The 16,673-nt window shown below is 42.8% G+C and overlaps 1 protein-coding gene across 5 annotated transcripts in view; it reads right to left on the bottom strand.

Annotated features, from left to right (window-relative positions):
• Positions 1 to 16,673, bottom strand: part of PDS5A (PDS5 cohesin associated factor A) — a 185,386-nt gene that overhangs the window by 110,595 nt on the left and 58,118 nt on the right. For all 5 annotated transcript variants that reach the window (XR_013345994.1, XR_013345993.1, XM_077815732.1 and 2 more), the window contains exons 3-7: positions 7,050 to 7,253; positions 6,720 to 6,806; positions 5,700 to 5,797; positions 5,111 to 5,237; positions 292 to 372 (exon numbers count right to left, since the gene is read on the bottom strand). Coding sequence is in view for 3 of the 5 variants with exons in the window: in XM_077815732.1 (XP_077671858.1) it covers positions 292 to 372; positions 5,111 to 5,237; positions 5,700 to 5,797; positions 6,720 to 6,806; positions 7,050 to 7,253 (597 nt within the window). In the remaining 2 variants the exon portion in view is untranslated. The remainder of the gene's footprint in view (positions 1 to 291; positions 373 to 5,110; positions 5,238 to 5,699; positions 5,798 to 6,719; positions 6,807 to 7,049; positions 7,254 to 16,673) is intronic.

Genomic DNA, 16,673 nt, shown 5'->3' with positions numbered 1-16,673 from the left:
AAGTGGAGTTAGATGCTTAACTTTAGACCTACCTGGATACAGTTAAGTGATTTTTTCACTTATTAGGCCTCTAAAAGCTTCAAACTCCTGACCTATTTCTTTAACATGGAAATTAATAGATACCAACTTTTTTTTTTTTTTTTAACATTTACCTTAATTTGAAAATAAGGATAATACTTTGTGATTGTGCTACAAAATGTACTTATTATAGTATTGACTACTTCAAACAAACAATTAGTAGGTAACTGGAGTTATACAGAGAGTATATTAATGCATATTAATGTTACATACATTGGCGATACATGGTTCAATAGTCTGGACAGTCCTTTTCAACAACACTTTTGCAAGATCAAATGCTTGTTTATTAAGGTTCTGGAATAAAGAAAGGAGAAAAATCAAATTTAAAAGGGAAACAGTTTACTTTAAAAGGCATCTTTTAATTTTTTTTTCTTTTTCTTTTCTTTTTCTTCAAACAAAACCATGAACTAAAATGTTTTTAGAAAGGGATCTTATAAAACCAGTCTACTTATTCTCAAAACTACCAAAGCTCCATAACGTTAATTTAATTACACAGCTCCAGATTTAGAATATGCTAAAAACATTTCAAAGACACTTCAAAATAGAACTTAACCAGAAGCTAAACACCCCTCATTCTTCTACTAAGAACTCAACATACTTGTAATTGAGTGTAGTTGCCATGCTTAATATTGAATTAACTTTTTTTTCCATTTCATGTTCTTCCCACTTTGGTAACTAACAAACACCAAATTAGCCATATGGTGGAAAACTGTTCTAGCATAAAGTCTTAAGGCTGTGTTTTGAGCACTTAATTTTCAAGTGCACACTTGTGGTAAAATTCACCCTTGTGAAGAGGATCAGCCTTGTGCAAGTCTTCCACAGAAGGATAATTTTCAACCTTGTAAACCTGAAAGGATTTTTCTATGGGGCATTTTCCAAATTATTATAATTCTATACCCAAAATATTTTCAAACCTAGCAAAGGCACTATAACCCTCATTTTCCATGATAAGCTGGAATTTTCGAAGTTCACCTTTGAGCTGAGTTTAGGCATGAAAAATTTCAGGCCCAATTTTTACCTTGCAAAATTTTAAAAAGTGAGTAAAAGCTTTTAACCCACCTAGACCCCATACAAAAAGTTTTGTTAACTTAGACGTTAAAGGGATACTGTCTCTATGAAAATCATTAGTCTGAAAATTGTGACCTGTTACAAAAAACACGTGTAACTGAAAGACTTAGCAAAACACTCTATTTTACCCCTATTCTTTTACATTTGTTTACTGAACATTTGACAGCACTTGTGTCTATTCAGTTTTACTGTTCCCCAATGAAGTCAGTCCCTCCCTAACTCAAGAAACCCTATAAAATCAACAGGAGAGATGAAACAACCTGTAAAATCTATTCTTTACAGTGCTCCTTTACACCTCATGACTGCACAAGTGGCTACCATGTGGGCATCCCTTCAACTCTAAGAACTGGGGGGGGTGGGGGAGGGAGGGAGGAGAGAAGGGGGGAGGAGACACACTCTAATGCAAACCTTGCAATGTCTCATTATTTCATAGTTTAGTGACAATCTTAGCATCCCTAGAGATTATACACTGGAGAGAGGAAAAGCAATATAAAATTTATTACTCAAAAAATCTTACTTTATCAAAAAACAAATTTCTACTATATTGTTACATTACAAACTTAAAAATATATTGATCTGCTACACATTATACAGTTAAAACCATAGTGTGCTTTCTCCTATTTTCAGAGCAACTGAATGTATGTGGGCCTGGCGTACGCCACCTTGATAGTTAGTGAATCACCATTAATGAGCAGCTTGATATAAGAGCTCAATAAAAAAAAAAGATTAACTACTTTGCACTCTTGAAATGATTTATCACATTTATATTTATTAAGCCTACTTTACAGATTAAGGAAGAATAAATCTGGAAGCAATGTAGGAATAACACTATACTTCATGCTCAGGTATAAATAAATATATTTTATCCCAATTTTCCTGCAGTGCTGTCCTATTTAAGTTATTTGCTTTGTAAGTATGTGAATACTAAAGTTTTGAAACAAAGAACTGATCTGCAAGTAGAATCTTATACCATGTGAACGAGCCTGTAACATATACCACAATGGGACATAACACAAAGAAATACAAAATTTCTGCTCTCCTCACATGAGCAGAACTTCCATTAAAATAATAAGACGACGACCCTATTCAGTACCCTTACTCTGCAGAAACAGAATTATTATTGTTCAATTGCTTTGCATATATTTTGAAGTATTATAAAATGTTCTGTGCAAGAGAATAAACTACACTTTTCGTGCTAGTTTGCCTCTAATTTACATACCTATGGTCAGACAATTAATATAATCATGCATAGAATTAGGGAATTCTCTGAAGGCAGAACATAATTATTTCAGTGAAGATCTAGATCAGAGAGAAGAATTTTGCAGTATATTTTTAAACTACTGGATAAGCATCCAGTATCTTCATAAGGCCTTTGATGATGTTTCCTGTGAGGAAAGTTGCACTACTGCCTAAAATATGCAAACTTTCAGACACACAGAATGTATCTTGTAGCAACATTTATACAAGGTTTGGAAAAGCTGCCATGTGACTCAGGAGTATCAAAAGCTAAAAGTATTGTAGAATTTTTTTTCACAGAATAAATCATGGACAAAAATAAAGCTGGTTTCCTTGCATTGCTCAATAGGTAGATCTATTGCTCATAGACAATTTTATAAATAAAAAGAAAACATTCAAATATCTTCTACAGAATATTAATGTGTGGCATTGATCCCAATTCTATTTTCCAATTTGTCTTAATGCCTTGAGGTTCCATTTCTTTTGACAACATGCAATAAGCATGCAGTTATGATCAATGCATAACCTTGTTTGTAGTCCCAGATTAGATTGAAATTACTTTTAAAATCATTATGGGGAGAAAAATAAAAGAAATCTGATGTCACTACAGGACAGAGTTATAGTTGTTTAAGTGCCCTAACTGTACATTTCTATGTCTAAACATATTTTAATTTAAATTTTAAAATTAATTCTAAGTTTCCTGGATTTGTAATGCTTAATTTGGGAATAATTAAAACATTCCAGTAATTATTTTTATCCTACATTACTCACACTACTCTTAGCTTTAACTCCATACTAATGTAATTTTTACCTGGGAATTTCCTGGCTTTCTAAAAATCAATAATTTCATACATGAACAGTAAACAAGAAACCCAATGAGACTGCTATCATGTATTACTACTAATGATCTGAAGCTATATATTATCAACTTGAAATAAAATATTTTATCTTTTAGGATCAGATTCACCAGTATACTCTGTCTACATTACACAACTCTGCACAAGCATTCCAACCATACTAGCCTCTCAAGTAAGGTTTTGTACTGCTCTCTTGATGCAAACCAGCAGTGATCAGGCAAAGTGTACACCCCAATTTCCCCCTACCTCCTGCTTTCCATATCCTGTTTCCCACATCCCCCTGCACGTCTCTCCCAGCTCTCCCTCATGAGTCAATCTGGCACAAGATGGTTTTTAAAGTTATATATTTAGGATTGCCATTTTTGCTGTTATTTTTCATAACTGAAAGTTAATCTGTCAAGAGAGGATGGAAAACAAAGTCTTCAGACAAACTTATAAAAGCATGCCCACTTTCAAAATGGCTAACTCTTATTGTTCTGAATAAGACTGAGGCCACAGGCCATCATCTCATCATTCTCCACAAGGATGAGCCCACATGATGAGCACTTCTCATTATGCCCACAGGAGTGAAGCCAAACTGCCCTCACAGAACATGGTAGCCCCTTGTGCAGTCATGAGGTGTAAAGGAGCACTGTGAAGAACAGATGAATGGTAGTGGCCATCTTTGGTAAGTTTACTTTAGAGCCACAGTCCCATTGAGAACAACAGATGGCAGCCATTTTAGAATAAGGTAATTTTTTCTGGATTTCTTTGAAGAGAATTTTTCTTCAATTTGTTGCTGAAGAACACACAGGCAATTATGAAGAATAGCAGCAAAAAATTACCAATCTTAAAAAAGCCTTATCTAAGACACCTGTAGGAAAGTAGGCTAAGAGGGGAAGAACCCTCAGCCGGGAAGGGCTTATATAAAAGATTCTGAAGCATCAGAGGGAGGGCTACATGGACATTGAAGGACTGAAAGACTACTGAGCCTAGAGCAGGCTGGAAAGAACTACTGAACCCATGGAAGAAGGTTGGAAGTCCTGCTGTAAGTTAAATGTTCTGTTAATAATCCAATCTCCAGAAGGGAAGAGTTAATGGAAAATCATCTGCTGAGGAGAGTTTGACTGACAGTGTAAACTAGGGCAAACAGCAGGTCCTGATGCCTAATAAGGTAAGCCCTGCTACCATCATTCACTTGCATAACAATCAAAATATGTCACATCTTTTCAATAAAAAATAAAATATTAAAATGTAAGTTTTAAAATGATAGTTCAGCAGTGTACTAAACTAGCCTGCAAGAGACTTGTCTTAGTTTTGCTCTTCCAGTGAGCAACTCTTGGGGTAGCATGTAGACTAAGCCCTGGTCTACACTGGGGTGGTGGTGGTGGGGGGGGGGATCGATCTAAGTTATGCAACTTCAGCTATGTGAATAATGTAGCTGACGTCGACGTCCTTAGATCGACTTACTGTGGTGTCTTCACCGCGGTGAGTCGACTGGTGCCACTTCCCTGTCGACTTCGCCTCTCGTGGCGCTGGAGTACAGGAGTCGATGGGAGAGCGCTCGGGGGTTGACTTATCATGTCTAGACTAGACGCGATAAATTGACCCCTGCTGGATTGATCACTGCCCACCGATCTGGTGGGTAGTGAAGACATACCCTAAGTCAGTCAGTGGTGAAAACTTTACATATAGTTTAGGAATGACATTAATGGGTTCCCAAAAGGGAGTTTTCAATCCATTGCTGCAAGGCTGGAAAAATGACGGCCGTGATGGATGGTACAGAATATCCAAAGACAGGGAAATGTAACATGACAAAGGAAACAAAACAAATACCATGGTTGTGCTGAAACACATTTTTATATATTGTCATTGTATTTTACTTTGCAGACCTTGTGTGCAGGAATGAGGTTAATGAGAATGGAGTCCAGAAGCTCTTGAGTTACTCCATCACCCTCCATGATGATAGAACTCATCAAATCCAGCATGTGCATTTGTACCTTCTGGTTGTGGCTATTGCTAAAAAGATAAAAAAGGTGATTAAAATTAAACTTCCAGACACCCAAGTGGCCACGAAAATTCACATCCCAGCAGTATTTTAAAGAATAAATGGATGAACAAGTAAGATGTTCACCTTTCACTGACCCATATTTTCCACATTTATGACCTCTGAATATATTACTTCAATTGGTCTGCCTCAGTTATATAAATCTCAGGACACACACAAAATAAAAATAATCTGAATCTGAGCAGGATATTATTATTTCTAGTGTCACCAAGCAATTTTTAGACAGAGCACATGTATAATGAAATATTATAGATACTGTTTTGCTATTTGCTGTCCACAAAATATCCTTTTGAAAACTAGTTCTATTATAATCTATGAGTTTTTGCATACTGAATGAAGAACTCAGTCTACACAGACAAAGGTTCAAAGACAAAGGATATTTTGATAATATATATTAAAATAATTCAACTTACTTGATGACTGAAAAGAGAGTCCTAAAAAGCTGAATAAAAATTTCATTGCAATCTTCCAACTCAAAGCAGATGTTGTAAGATTTAACCCATGCTAAATTCTATAAAAACAAACAAAATAATAAAACACTCACAATAACAGAATTACAACCTTTAACTAAGTCACATAAGTCTAAATTTTGCTAGCTAAAATATAAAAGAAAAGTCACACTATACACTAACTTAGACTGCAAGCTCTTTGGGACAGGGACTATCTCTATGTTTGTATTAGTGCCTAGCACAATGGGACCCTATAATACAAATAAAAATAACAAATCATGATGAAAACTAATTAAGGGACTCACCCGATTTCATATATGCAAAAGCAGATTGATACAACTTGTAAATTCAGCTAGTATAGCCATGCTTGTAGGCTATCCATCTATACTATCTTCTCTCTCATGGTATGAAGCAATTTTTAATTTAAACTTTACAAGATGGTTTCTACACAGAGTCATGGCCTGACGGTATGTACAAGGCATTACCATTTTAAAGTCATTTTTGTCTTGCAAATAGATTTTTATATCAGCTTAGCCAAAATTTATATTCATTTCCCAATGACCAGCACAATCATATTTGCAGTTCAACCTGTGTTTGAAAAAATTTCCTAACATGGGAAAAACTGTAGTACGAATGAAGCCTCGCAAATGCCACACCTGAAAGAATGAGACCCTTGGTAATTTTTTATATAAAATCCTACGGACATGGCTAATCATGACTAGAAGTAAAAATTTTAAACAAATTAATATTATCCCGTTCCTCAAACTATGGGCAACTCTGTGCTCAGCACATAGTTAATAAGTCAAACTGAGCCATAACATAAGAGAAGCAATAATCAAACTTTTACCTGATTCATGATATCATAATTTCTACAGCATGTCAAAGAATTCCCAAACAGGCTGTCACATACAGGGAAAGTCTGATTACACTTCATAGGATTATGGGGAAGATATGGTCTATTAAAAGTTCCAATAATTATATTACCTCTAATAAGTAAAAGTATCGGTTAAATTGTGGGCTCTTAGTGTCCTCCAAGCCTTTTAACTGTCTTGTAATAAACAAGAATATGTCCTGTAAAACAAAAAGGGTAGAATAAAATGCAAAAACTTACATAATAAATCTCTGACATTGCTATTATGAGTTCATTCAAATTAATTTCATTGTATGTACTTAATTAATGTCTCTTTAATAAACCTAAATGTCAGTATATTCAAAAACTTGATAATATAATAAAGTGTGTGTTGGATCCTTTGATTGTATGTTCAACTGCAAGAGAATTAGATGGAGAAAGCTTCTTTTAAAAGGATATTTTACCTTAAGTTTATCATGGGATGTATATGGCGCTTCTGGAGCATAGATTCGGAATATATCAGCCAAGCAACATGCTACAAGGAGACGCACATCTTTGTTGGGATTCCTGAGGAAGAATTCAGATGCAAGATGCAAGGCTAAAGGGAGATACTGCTGTTTCTCATCTTCTGAGTCCTGGTCCATGTCCATGAAGGTTTTTACTACCATCTAAGAATTAAAGAAAAGGAAAAAAAGACTTAAACCTTTTTCTACTTTCATTCATAATTACTAAATAATGCTTTCTAAAAGGATGCAACACCATCCACAGTTATTTCACTGCCTAATTATTAGCATTAACATAACTTCCTGGTTAGGACATGCTGCAGAATAGATGTATGACTTTTAAAGGTATGGTGAACTTGATACTGTTAAGTCAACTCTTAAATTAAAAGTCCTCACAAATATGGGCAAAAGCACAGAATAAACCTTAGGCTCAGCAAAAAATGTGTGGCCTAGGCAGAGGAGAGGCGTGGCAACAGTAGCTCTAAGCCACTTTTTCACTCTCCCAATCCTGCTCTAGTGTAATTTAGGCAGCACTATTTTAAGTCATGCCAGTTGCCTGGGGTTGCCCTATAGGTTGAAGTGCTGTGGCTCCACCTCTGCACCACCCCCTATGCAAGGGTTAATAAAGAAGGCCCAAGAGGGCAACCTTATGTTTGACTTCTGCAACACCCATAGCAGAATCCTTCCCCAGCCAGATACAAGGCTTTTAGGGTTCCTTTATGAAAAGAAAAGGAGTACTTGTGGCACCTTAGAGACTAACCAATTTATTTGAGCATAAGCTTTCGTGAGCTACAGCTCACTTCATCGGATGCATAGCTTATGCTCAAATAAATTGGTTAGTCTCTAAGGTGCCACAAGTACTCCTTTTCTTTTTGCGAATACAGACTAACACGGCTGTTACTCTGAAACCTGTCAGGGTTCCTTTATGCCACTCTGGTCTTTTTACTTAGTGAAATGGGCCAGAGAGGGGGTGAGGGTCTCAGCTTTGTATCCAAGACTACTTACTCAACAGATCTGTAACTATGTGTATTCAGACTCGTATCTGTTTACATAAGTGACAAACGTGCATTGCTTTTTATTCCTTTTAGCACAACGAGCAGAAACTGAGCTAGACACCATTCACTCTTGTGCATTGTCAAGAAAATTGTTTACTAAATTCCAATTAATTATGCCTGTGCAATCCTACTGAATGCAACTGGGTTGTACATTTTAAATAAAGGCACAGTTTGGAGACAAAGATGTTGCAAAAGGCATAACCTTTGAGGAAGGATGATCCAGTGGCTATGACGTTAGTCTAAGACACGGATTCATTGCCACTCTGCCACAGATGTCCAGTGTGACCGTGGGCAAGTTACAGTTACTCTGTGCCTTAATTCACAATCTGTAAAATGGGGATAACAGTTTTTCCCCACTTCACAGTGGTATTGTGGGGATAAGTATATTAGAGTATGCAGCACTCAGATACCATGGTAATAAAGGGCATATAAATATAACAGAGAAATAAAGATAGAAAGACAGAACCATAGATCCTGAGGATCTAATTTAGACTACAGGAACTTTATTACTAGTAATGCACAAGAAGGAAAGAACCCCACTTGACTTTCAAAGCCCAGACTGAGTTTACAGAGCTGACAATTAGAAATACATTTTTGTATTTAACTATACATCATTCTTTTGCGACTATGCCATTTTGAATGATAATGAAGTGGCTCCTCAGTTATTAAATGTGCCATTGCTTAAAAAGGTGATATGAAAATATTGCTGTTTCTTTTTCCTGGAATTGTGGAACCCAACTTTAAGTATAGCAGATAAAACAAATTAAAAAAAAAAAAAAATCAGTTTGGCTACCAAACCTCCTGGTATTATAATGATTAAGCCTCCTCTAATCTTCACTACCAGCTAACTACCAGCTAACTTCCCCAATATCCAGCTCACTACTGGAGGGCCTTTTGCAAGTTATCAAATCTAAAAGGGAACCTAAAATTAGTCAAAAAGAGCTTGACCTCCATGAGAGCCCAAATTCTATTAATCACCTCCAGTTGATGAAAGTTTACGTCTCTTTGCCTGTTGCCACAAATATACTCCGTAACTACCTTCAGAACCATCATTGAGAAGACAAGCAAAACTCCCAACAAAAAAGCACTCCTCACGTCCTATACTGACAGTATTTCCGATATTTATGAATATGTTGAATAGGACTGGTCCCAGTACAGACCCCAGGGGGACACCACTATTTACCTCTCTCTATTCTAAAAACTGACCATTTATTCCTACTCTTTGTTTCCTACCTTTTAACCAGTTATCACTCCATGAGAGGACCTTCCTTCTTATCCCATGACAACTTACTTTGCTTAAGGAGCCTTTGGTGAGGGACCTTGTCAAAGGCTTTCTGAAAATCTAAATACACTATATCCACTCGATACCCCTTATCCACATGCTTGACCCCCTTAAAAAATTCTAATAGATTCCCTTTACAAAAACCATGTTGACTTTTCCCTCAACAGATTATGTTTATCTATGTCTCTGACAATTTTGTTCTTTATGATAGTTTCAACCAGTTTGCCCAGTACTGAAATCAGGCTTACCGGCCTGTCATTGCCGGAATCACCTCTGTAGCCCTTTTAAAAAATTGGCGTCACATTAGCTATCGTCCAGTGCCTGGATAGACAGATAGAAAACAGGTTGAACATTCTTAGTAAATGAATGCAATGTAGCAAAGAATCCTAAGAGACCAGATCCTCCAGCTGTCGGGTGAAGGTACATAGTGGGCTGGGAGGAGTGGAGAAGCAAACTTTTGCCTCTCTCTAATCTTTAACTGCATTCTCCTCTTCAAGGAAGGCAGGGGATACACAAACACACTTTTTTATTCTCAAACCCCTCCTAGCTCCCCCACCCAACAAAATATCTACCCATGCAGTGTTTTGACCCTAAAAAGGCAAACACACCATGAAGTCCACTAGGGACTTCACTATTGCTACTGATTTTACATGGAAGTTGCTCAGATACTATGGTTATAGCTTGCAGTATAAAACCTTCAGACAGATGGGGAAACAGTCAGACCCCAGAAATGTTGGAAAGGGAATTTAGTCCATCAAGATGCCATCTAAACTTCAGAAGCAGGAGAAAACCTACCGTTGGAATGCCAAGTTTGGATGTGAGAAGTTCACAATGTGTCCATTTGTCTCTGTCCAATATTCCTGGGGAAATTCTGCATACAACCCCACACCCAAACAACAACAAAAAACCCAAAAAACAAACAAAAAAACCCCACCATTACTTACCTTCTCATAACTGTTGTTCTCCAAGATGTGTTGTTCCTGTCCATTCTAATCAGGTGTGTGCACACGCACATGCATGGTAGCCAGAAGATTTTCCCATAGCAGCATCCGTCGGGTCAGTCTGGGCCCTAGAGTCACGCCTTTATGGCGCTCAATATAGACCCCTGCCAAACCGCCACTCCCTTAGTTCCTTCTTGTCGGCTACTCTGACAGAGGGGTAGAAGGTTGGGTACTGGAATGGACAATCACATCTCGAAGAACAACAGTTACTAGAAGGTAAGTCTGAGTCTGGTATGCTGTACTACGTAGATACAAGCCGCCATGTGTCCTAGAAGTTTCAGGCAGTTCCATGCCATAGTGGTGGGGAATTGTCTGAGACGTCGAATAATGTCACCCAGGGCTCGAAATCTCGCTTCTGGAAGAATGCCCTGCCGTGTGTCGAATCCAGTACCGACCCTACAAATTCTATTCTCTGAACTGGGGACAGCGTTGATCTCCCCTCGCTCAGTAGCAGGCCCGGTTCGTCAGAAGAAGCTCTTATGAAGGCAACCTGCATCTCTACTTTTGTCCTAGGTTGGCCCTTGATCAGCCTGTCATCGAGGTACGGGAACACTTGTACCTGGCACCTGTGGAGGAACACAGCCACGACTGCCATGCACTTGTGCAATACGCGAAGTGCCACTGACAGGCTGAAAGGAGGACTGTGAACTGATAGTGGGTCTTGTTCACCACAAACCTGAGGTATTTTCTGTGGGACTGAATTGTTATGTGAAAGTACGCATCCTTCAAGTTGAGGGCGGCATACCAGTCTCCTGGATCCAGTGAAGGGATGATGGGGGCCAAACAGACCATGCAGAACTTGAGCTTCTTCACGAATTTGTTGAGTTCTCGCAAGTCTAGCGGCCTGACCCCTTGGCTTTCAGTATTAGGAAATACCAAGAATAGAAACTCCTTCCCTTCTGTTCTTGAGGAACCTCTTCCACTGCTCCTGGCAAAAGGAGTGAGTGCACCTCCTTTATAAGAAGTTGCTCATGAGGGACAGGGAAGTGGGGTGGAAGGGCAGGAAGGCACAGAATTGGATGGAGTATCCCTTCTCTACCGTGTGGAGCACCCAGCAGTCCAAAGTGATATGGGACCATGCACGGTAGGAAGGGGACAGTCGGGAGGAAAAGGTAAGGCAGGGTAGATCCAGTTTTTGTTCTGGTGTGCCGTCCTCGACCGCACCTTCAAAAGGCTGGTTTGGGGAAGGAAGGTGGTTTGGGTTAGCCAGAGCCCTTGCCTGAGGATGGGTGCGGCCTTTTCCTGCCACTCCGGTCCCTCCTCTGGGAACTTTCCTGATGGTTCTGCTAGTATAAACGTGGAGGAGGTTGCAGTCTAAAATGCTTCTGCTGGTTAAAGGAAGTATGGAGGACCAATGATTTGAGAGTGGCTCAAGTCTTTTGGCTACGCAGCCTTTCGTCTGTTTTCTCAGAAAAGAGAGCCGAACCCTTGAATGGGAGGTCCTGAATTGTCTGTTGGACCTCATACAGCAGGCCTGAGACCTGGAGCCAGGAGCCCCTTCTCATGGCTATGCCGGTAGCCATCTCACAGGTAGCCGCATCCGCTCAGTCCAGTGTGGCTCATAGCGAAGCTCACAAAATGAGCTTCTCCTCCTCCAACAGAGCCGAAATCTCAGTGCAGGAGTCCTGTGGCATCAGCTCCGCAAACTTCACCACTGCCCTGCATATGTTGTAGCAGTACCTGCTGACAATGACCTGCTGATTAGAGATGTGGAGCTGCAATTAGCCAGTGGAATAGACCTTTCTCCCGTAAAGGTCGAGTCGTTTTGCCTCCTGATTCTTCGGGGACGGTTCCTGGAAGCCCTGGCATTCAAGTTGGTTGGCAGCATGAACCATGAGAGAATTAGGCGGGGGATGGGCATACAAATGCTCGTAGCCCCTCAACGCCACGAAGTAGCGCCTTTCGTTGCGCTTAGTCATAGGGGGTCTATGAGGCTAAAGCAGTGGTTCTCAAAGCCGGTCCGCCACTTGTTCAGGGAAAGCCCCTGGTGGGCTGGGCCAGTTTGTTTACCTGCCCCGTCCACAGGTTTGGCCAATTGCGGCTCCCACTGGCCGCAGTTTGCCGCTCCAGGCCAATGGGGGCTGCAGGAAGGGCGGCCAGCACATCCCTTGGCCCGCAGTGCTTTCTGCAGCTCCCATTGGCCTGGAGCGGCGAACCACGGCCAGTGGGAACCGCAATAGGCTGAATCTGTGGACGTGGCAGGTAAACAAACCGGCCCGGCCCGCCAGGGGCTTTCCCTGAGCAAGCGGCGGACCGGCTTTGAGAACCACTGTGCTAGGGTCTGTCTCAAAGTTTTTGTGGTGTCAGAGGTGGTCTTTATAAGAGGCAGGACAATATGTGCAGGTCCGGAGGGAGCAAGGATGTCTACCATTGGATCTACGTCCTTCACTACCTCCTCCTCCTGAATGCCCAGGCCCTGTACAACCTGTCGCAGCAATTGCTGTAGCACCCTGCTGTTCTCCATGCGCCTTGTCCAGTCAGGATGAGGGAGAGACTCCCATAAGGGGTGACTTCCCTTCCTTCTGCACTAAGGGGTCCCCCGGCACCTGGATTTCTTGGGCCGGTGCTGACGTGGATGGTGTTGCACCCCTCAGTGTTGGAAATGCATACACCGACGCCAGTGCCGCAAGTGTCATCAGTGCAAAGGCCATCACTGACGCCGGAGCCATCATCGGTGCTGGAGAGCTCAAACAACTGGGGTCAGTGCAGGCTATGCCAGTGCTGTAGGCGTCGGGATGGAGGTGCTGGGTGGCAATGGGGCTACCCCCAATCCTGCCAATGCCAATGGTGTTGGAGGGGGTATGAATGTGGCTGAAGCCACTGATGTCGCCCTGGAATGTGACCCTTGGCTCCGAACGTGGCTTTGATGAAAAGCCCTTTGGAGTCCAAAAGGGCTATTGTGCCAAGGGCTGCCACTGCGCGGGCCATGGTGCCGGGTAAGGGTGGCAATCCCATGTTGACGCAAACCATCTGCTCTTACTCCTACAGGACCAATAGGAGTCCGATCTGACTCTGAAATATCTGAAAAAGAGGACCACAGAGGAGTGGTATTTCTAGGTGCCAACTGTTCGCACCGAGGGCTTCGGGACAGGCATGGTTGCTGGGTCTGTTCCAGTGACGAGCCAGGGTTGGAGATCAGCGAGGCATCATGGTGGGCTTTCCCCTTGAAGGTGCACGGGGAGTGACCGGTGCGGGTGACCAGCCCTGTCTAGGAGGGGATGGTGCCATGAGGTGGAGCAGTTCTTGGGCTTCCTCGAATGCCTCCAGAGTCTAAGGGCGGTGCAGCTCCTGGCTTGGCCTCAGCAAACAAGGAGGGTCCGAACTCAACCGCCCTTCCTCGTGGGCAGGAGTCGAAGTGACTGTCACCGGTGGTGAAGTGGAAATATTGTAACTCAACTCGGGTCTTACAATGGCTGGCTTCTTAGGCCTAGCAGGGGGAGAATGACCCCTCTCTGGCCTCTTCTTCTTCTGCAGCACCCGGCGATTGAGAATGGTGACTGCGTGTGGCATGTGAGTCACGAGTGGATCCGGGACGGTGCTGTGAGTCCTTGTCATTACTCAGCACCAGAACTCGTGCTGACAGTGCCAGAGCGCTCTGCACTGCTCTGCGCTGGCACAGGGTCTGTCAACCCAGGGTCAGACGGGGGGTGGAGTTCAGCCTCCATTAACAGGACCTTCAGGCACTGATCTCTGTCCTTTAATGTCCTGGGCCAAAAGGTCTTGCAGATGGCACAACGATCCTTCTGATGGCTCTCTCCCAAACACTTCCAACATGAAGTGTGAGGATCGCTTCGAGGCATACACTTGCCACAGGCTTCGAAGCCCGGAGACCCCAGCATCGAGAGAGAGTAGGAGGGAAAACACACCGTGCCCCCCGCACCCAAAAAACTTAAACTACTAACTATTTAATTAACACTACAGAGCTAATGAAAACTATGTATATAGACTGCTAAATGCGCTTGCTGAGACAAGACCACAGGGAAGTTCCAGCTAACCCTCACTGGCGGTAAGAAGGAACTGAGAGGGTGGCGGGTTGGCAGGGCTCTATATTGAGTGCCATAAAGGCGTGACTTCAGGGGATGCCCAGACCGTCCTGATGGATTCTGCTATGGGAAAATCTTCCGGCTACTGTGCACGCACACACACCTGATTGGAATGGACATAAACAAGCACTCGAAGAATAAAAATTCTGTAAAATCCCGTATTTTATTTGTCAATAAATAAACGTGGAGGCTCCTGCATGGCAGTGGGGAGCACAGGCCACTGGCTGCACAGAGGTGGGAGATCACCTAGCAATCCCCCCATCCCCTTCTGAGACATAGACTTGGCTGTGAGGCTACACCAAACCCTGACACAGTCCAAGGGCTGAGCCTGCCCCAAAAACACCCTGGGGCCCTGCCTTCCGCACCAGGCATTGCAAGATAGCAAGCAAGAGCGACAGTCTTGCATGCACGCCCAGCCCTGTGCACCAATCTGGGTGCTATCACAAAAGTATGGGTCCAGGTGCGAGGTGGATCTGGATGCACAGGGTATCATTGGGGGGGGTTCCAGGCGCAGGGGGAAAGGGACTCTGTAGGGGGCTCCAGGTGCAGCTGGTTGGGGCTCAGTGGGGTGGAAGCCTGGGTGGTCCAGATGCAGAGGTGGGTCCAGATTCAGGGGGGAGGGGCTCCGTGGAGCGTTCAGGTGCAGAGGGGTGAGGCTCAGAGGGGGAAGTCTGGATTCACGGGGGCGCGGCCAATGGAGAGCAGCTCCCTGTACAGTGACCCCTCTTCCCGCGTCTAAGGAGCAATGGGAACAGGAAGCAGGGGGGAAAGGGTATGTGTGGGGGTGGGGGGGGGAAGAGAGGTTTCTGGGGGCAGGTCTGACCCAGATCCTCCTAGCAGGGGACAAGGAAGTCCCATCATCCCCCGCCCCCAGCCCAGCCACGACCACCAGCTGGGGCATCCCCAGCTCCTCCCCCACTCCTCTGCAGTGATTTATCTCTTCACCAGCTGCTCTGGGCACCTAAAACAATGCACCCATGCTGCTGGGGAGGCCTGCATGACCGCTCTGGCAGCTTCCCTTTGCTTTCCCCTCAGAAGTCATTCTTCTGCAGGGAAGTAAAGAAATCTGCTGGGGATATGAATTCTGCACCCACACCGTGGCGAAGAATTCCCCCAGGAGCAGTCCAAGCATCCTCCTCATAGCAATTAGACCTCTGACTTTAATACCATATACAAAATTCCTCAAAGATGTCTTCTTTATTAGGAGACTCTTTATTACTAAAGCCCTGCAAATCTGCGGATATCTGCAGACCATGTTTGGGAATTGCAGATCAGATGAGGATAACAAAATTTTAATCCGCACTGAGCTCTATTTATTACCACTGGATTAAATGTACTTTTAAAACATTTTGCTTTAGGACTGCATCCCAATCAGGTGTAACTGCTTAGGACAGGTTCCTTTGGGAAAGAAGCTCTGATTATCTATGCTTGACCTTGGTAATGCAGGGATAGTTTAGACTAGAGGTTCTCAACCTGCAACCCAATCAGCACACATCTGCAGCCTATGTGACATCCTCAGGGCCATACAGATAGTATTGGCCCACAATAGTAAACAGGTTGAGAACCACTGCGATAAATGTAAATCCCAGTATAATTTTCCCAGTATGTCAAGGTATTAAAAGTCCCCATCCCCAAAAATTTACAATCTAAGGGATAGCTGCTATAGAGAAACTATATCAAAGGTATTTTTGCTTTTGTAGAAGAAATAACCCTGGAGCACAGAGTTGCTGCAGAATCCCACTCTCCCAACCCACTACTGTAAACAGACACACAAAGTGTATCTCAAGAAAACTAATGTGGACATCACAAGCTGAGAGGAGCAAGCAACTACCGACCGCAATGGCGCCACATCCTCCATCAGCCAGGGGCCTGCTTCGAGGAGAAGTGCCTTGCCCTTGATGCTGAAGACAGAGAAAGCTCCCAGCAGGCAGCTGGCCCACCAGGAAATGCCTGTACCTTCTGCGGGCAGATCTGTGGTTCCAGGATTGGACTCCAGAGTCATCTCCGGATCCATATGTAAATCCATGGTAGAGACCATCCTCAAATCGAGGGATCGCCAATGATAAGTCTTCTGTAAACCATTGGCCCTACCAAATTCATTGTCAATTTTGGTCAATTTCAGGGTCAGAGGATTTTAAAAAACGATCAGTTTCACGGTTTCAGATGTTTATACCTGAAATTTCACTATGTTGCAACCCTGGGGG

This window comes from Eretmochelys imbricata, chromosome 4 (assembly GCF_965152235.1).
Source record: "Eretmochelys imbricata isolate rEreImb1 chromosome 4, rEreImb1.hap1, whole genome shotgun sequence".
NCBI lineage: Eukaryota > Metazoa > Chordata > Testudines > Cheloniidae > Eretmochelys > Eretmochelys imbricata.
Note: the sequence above shows the minus strand (reverse complement) of the source record. Positions and strands in the feature narration are given on the sequence as shown.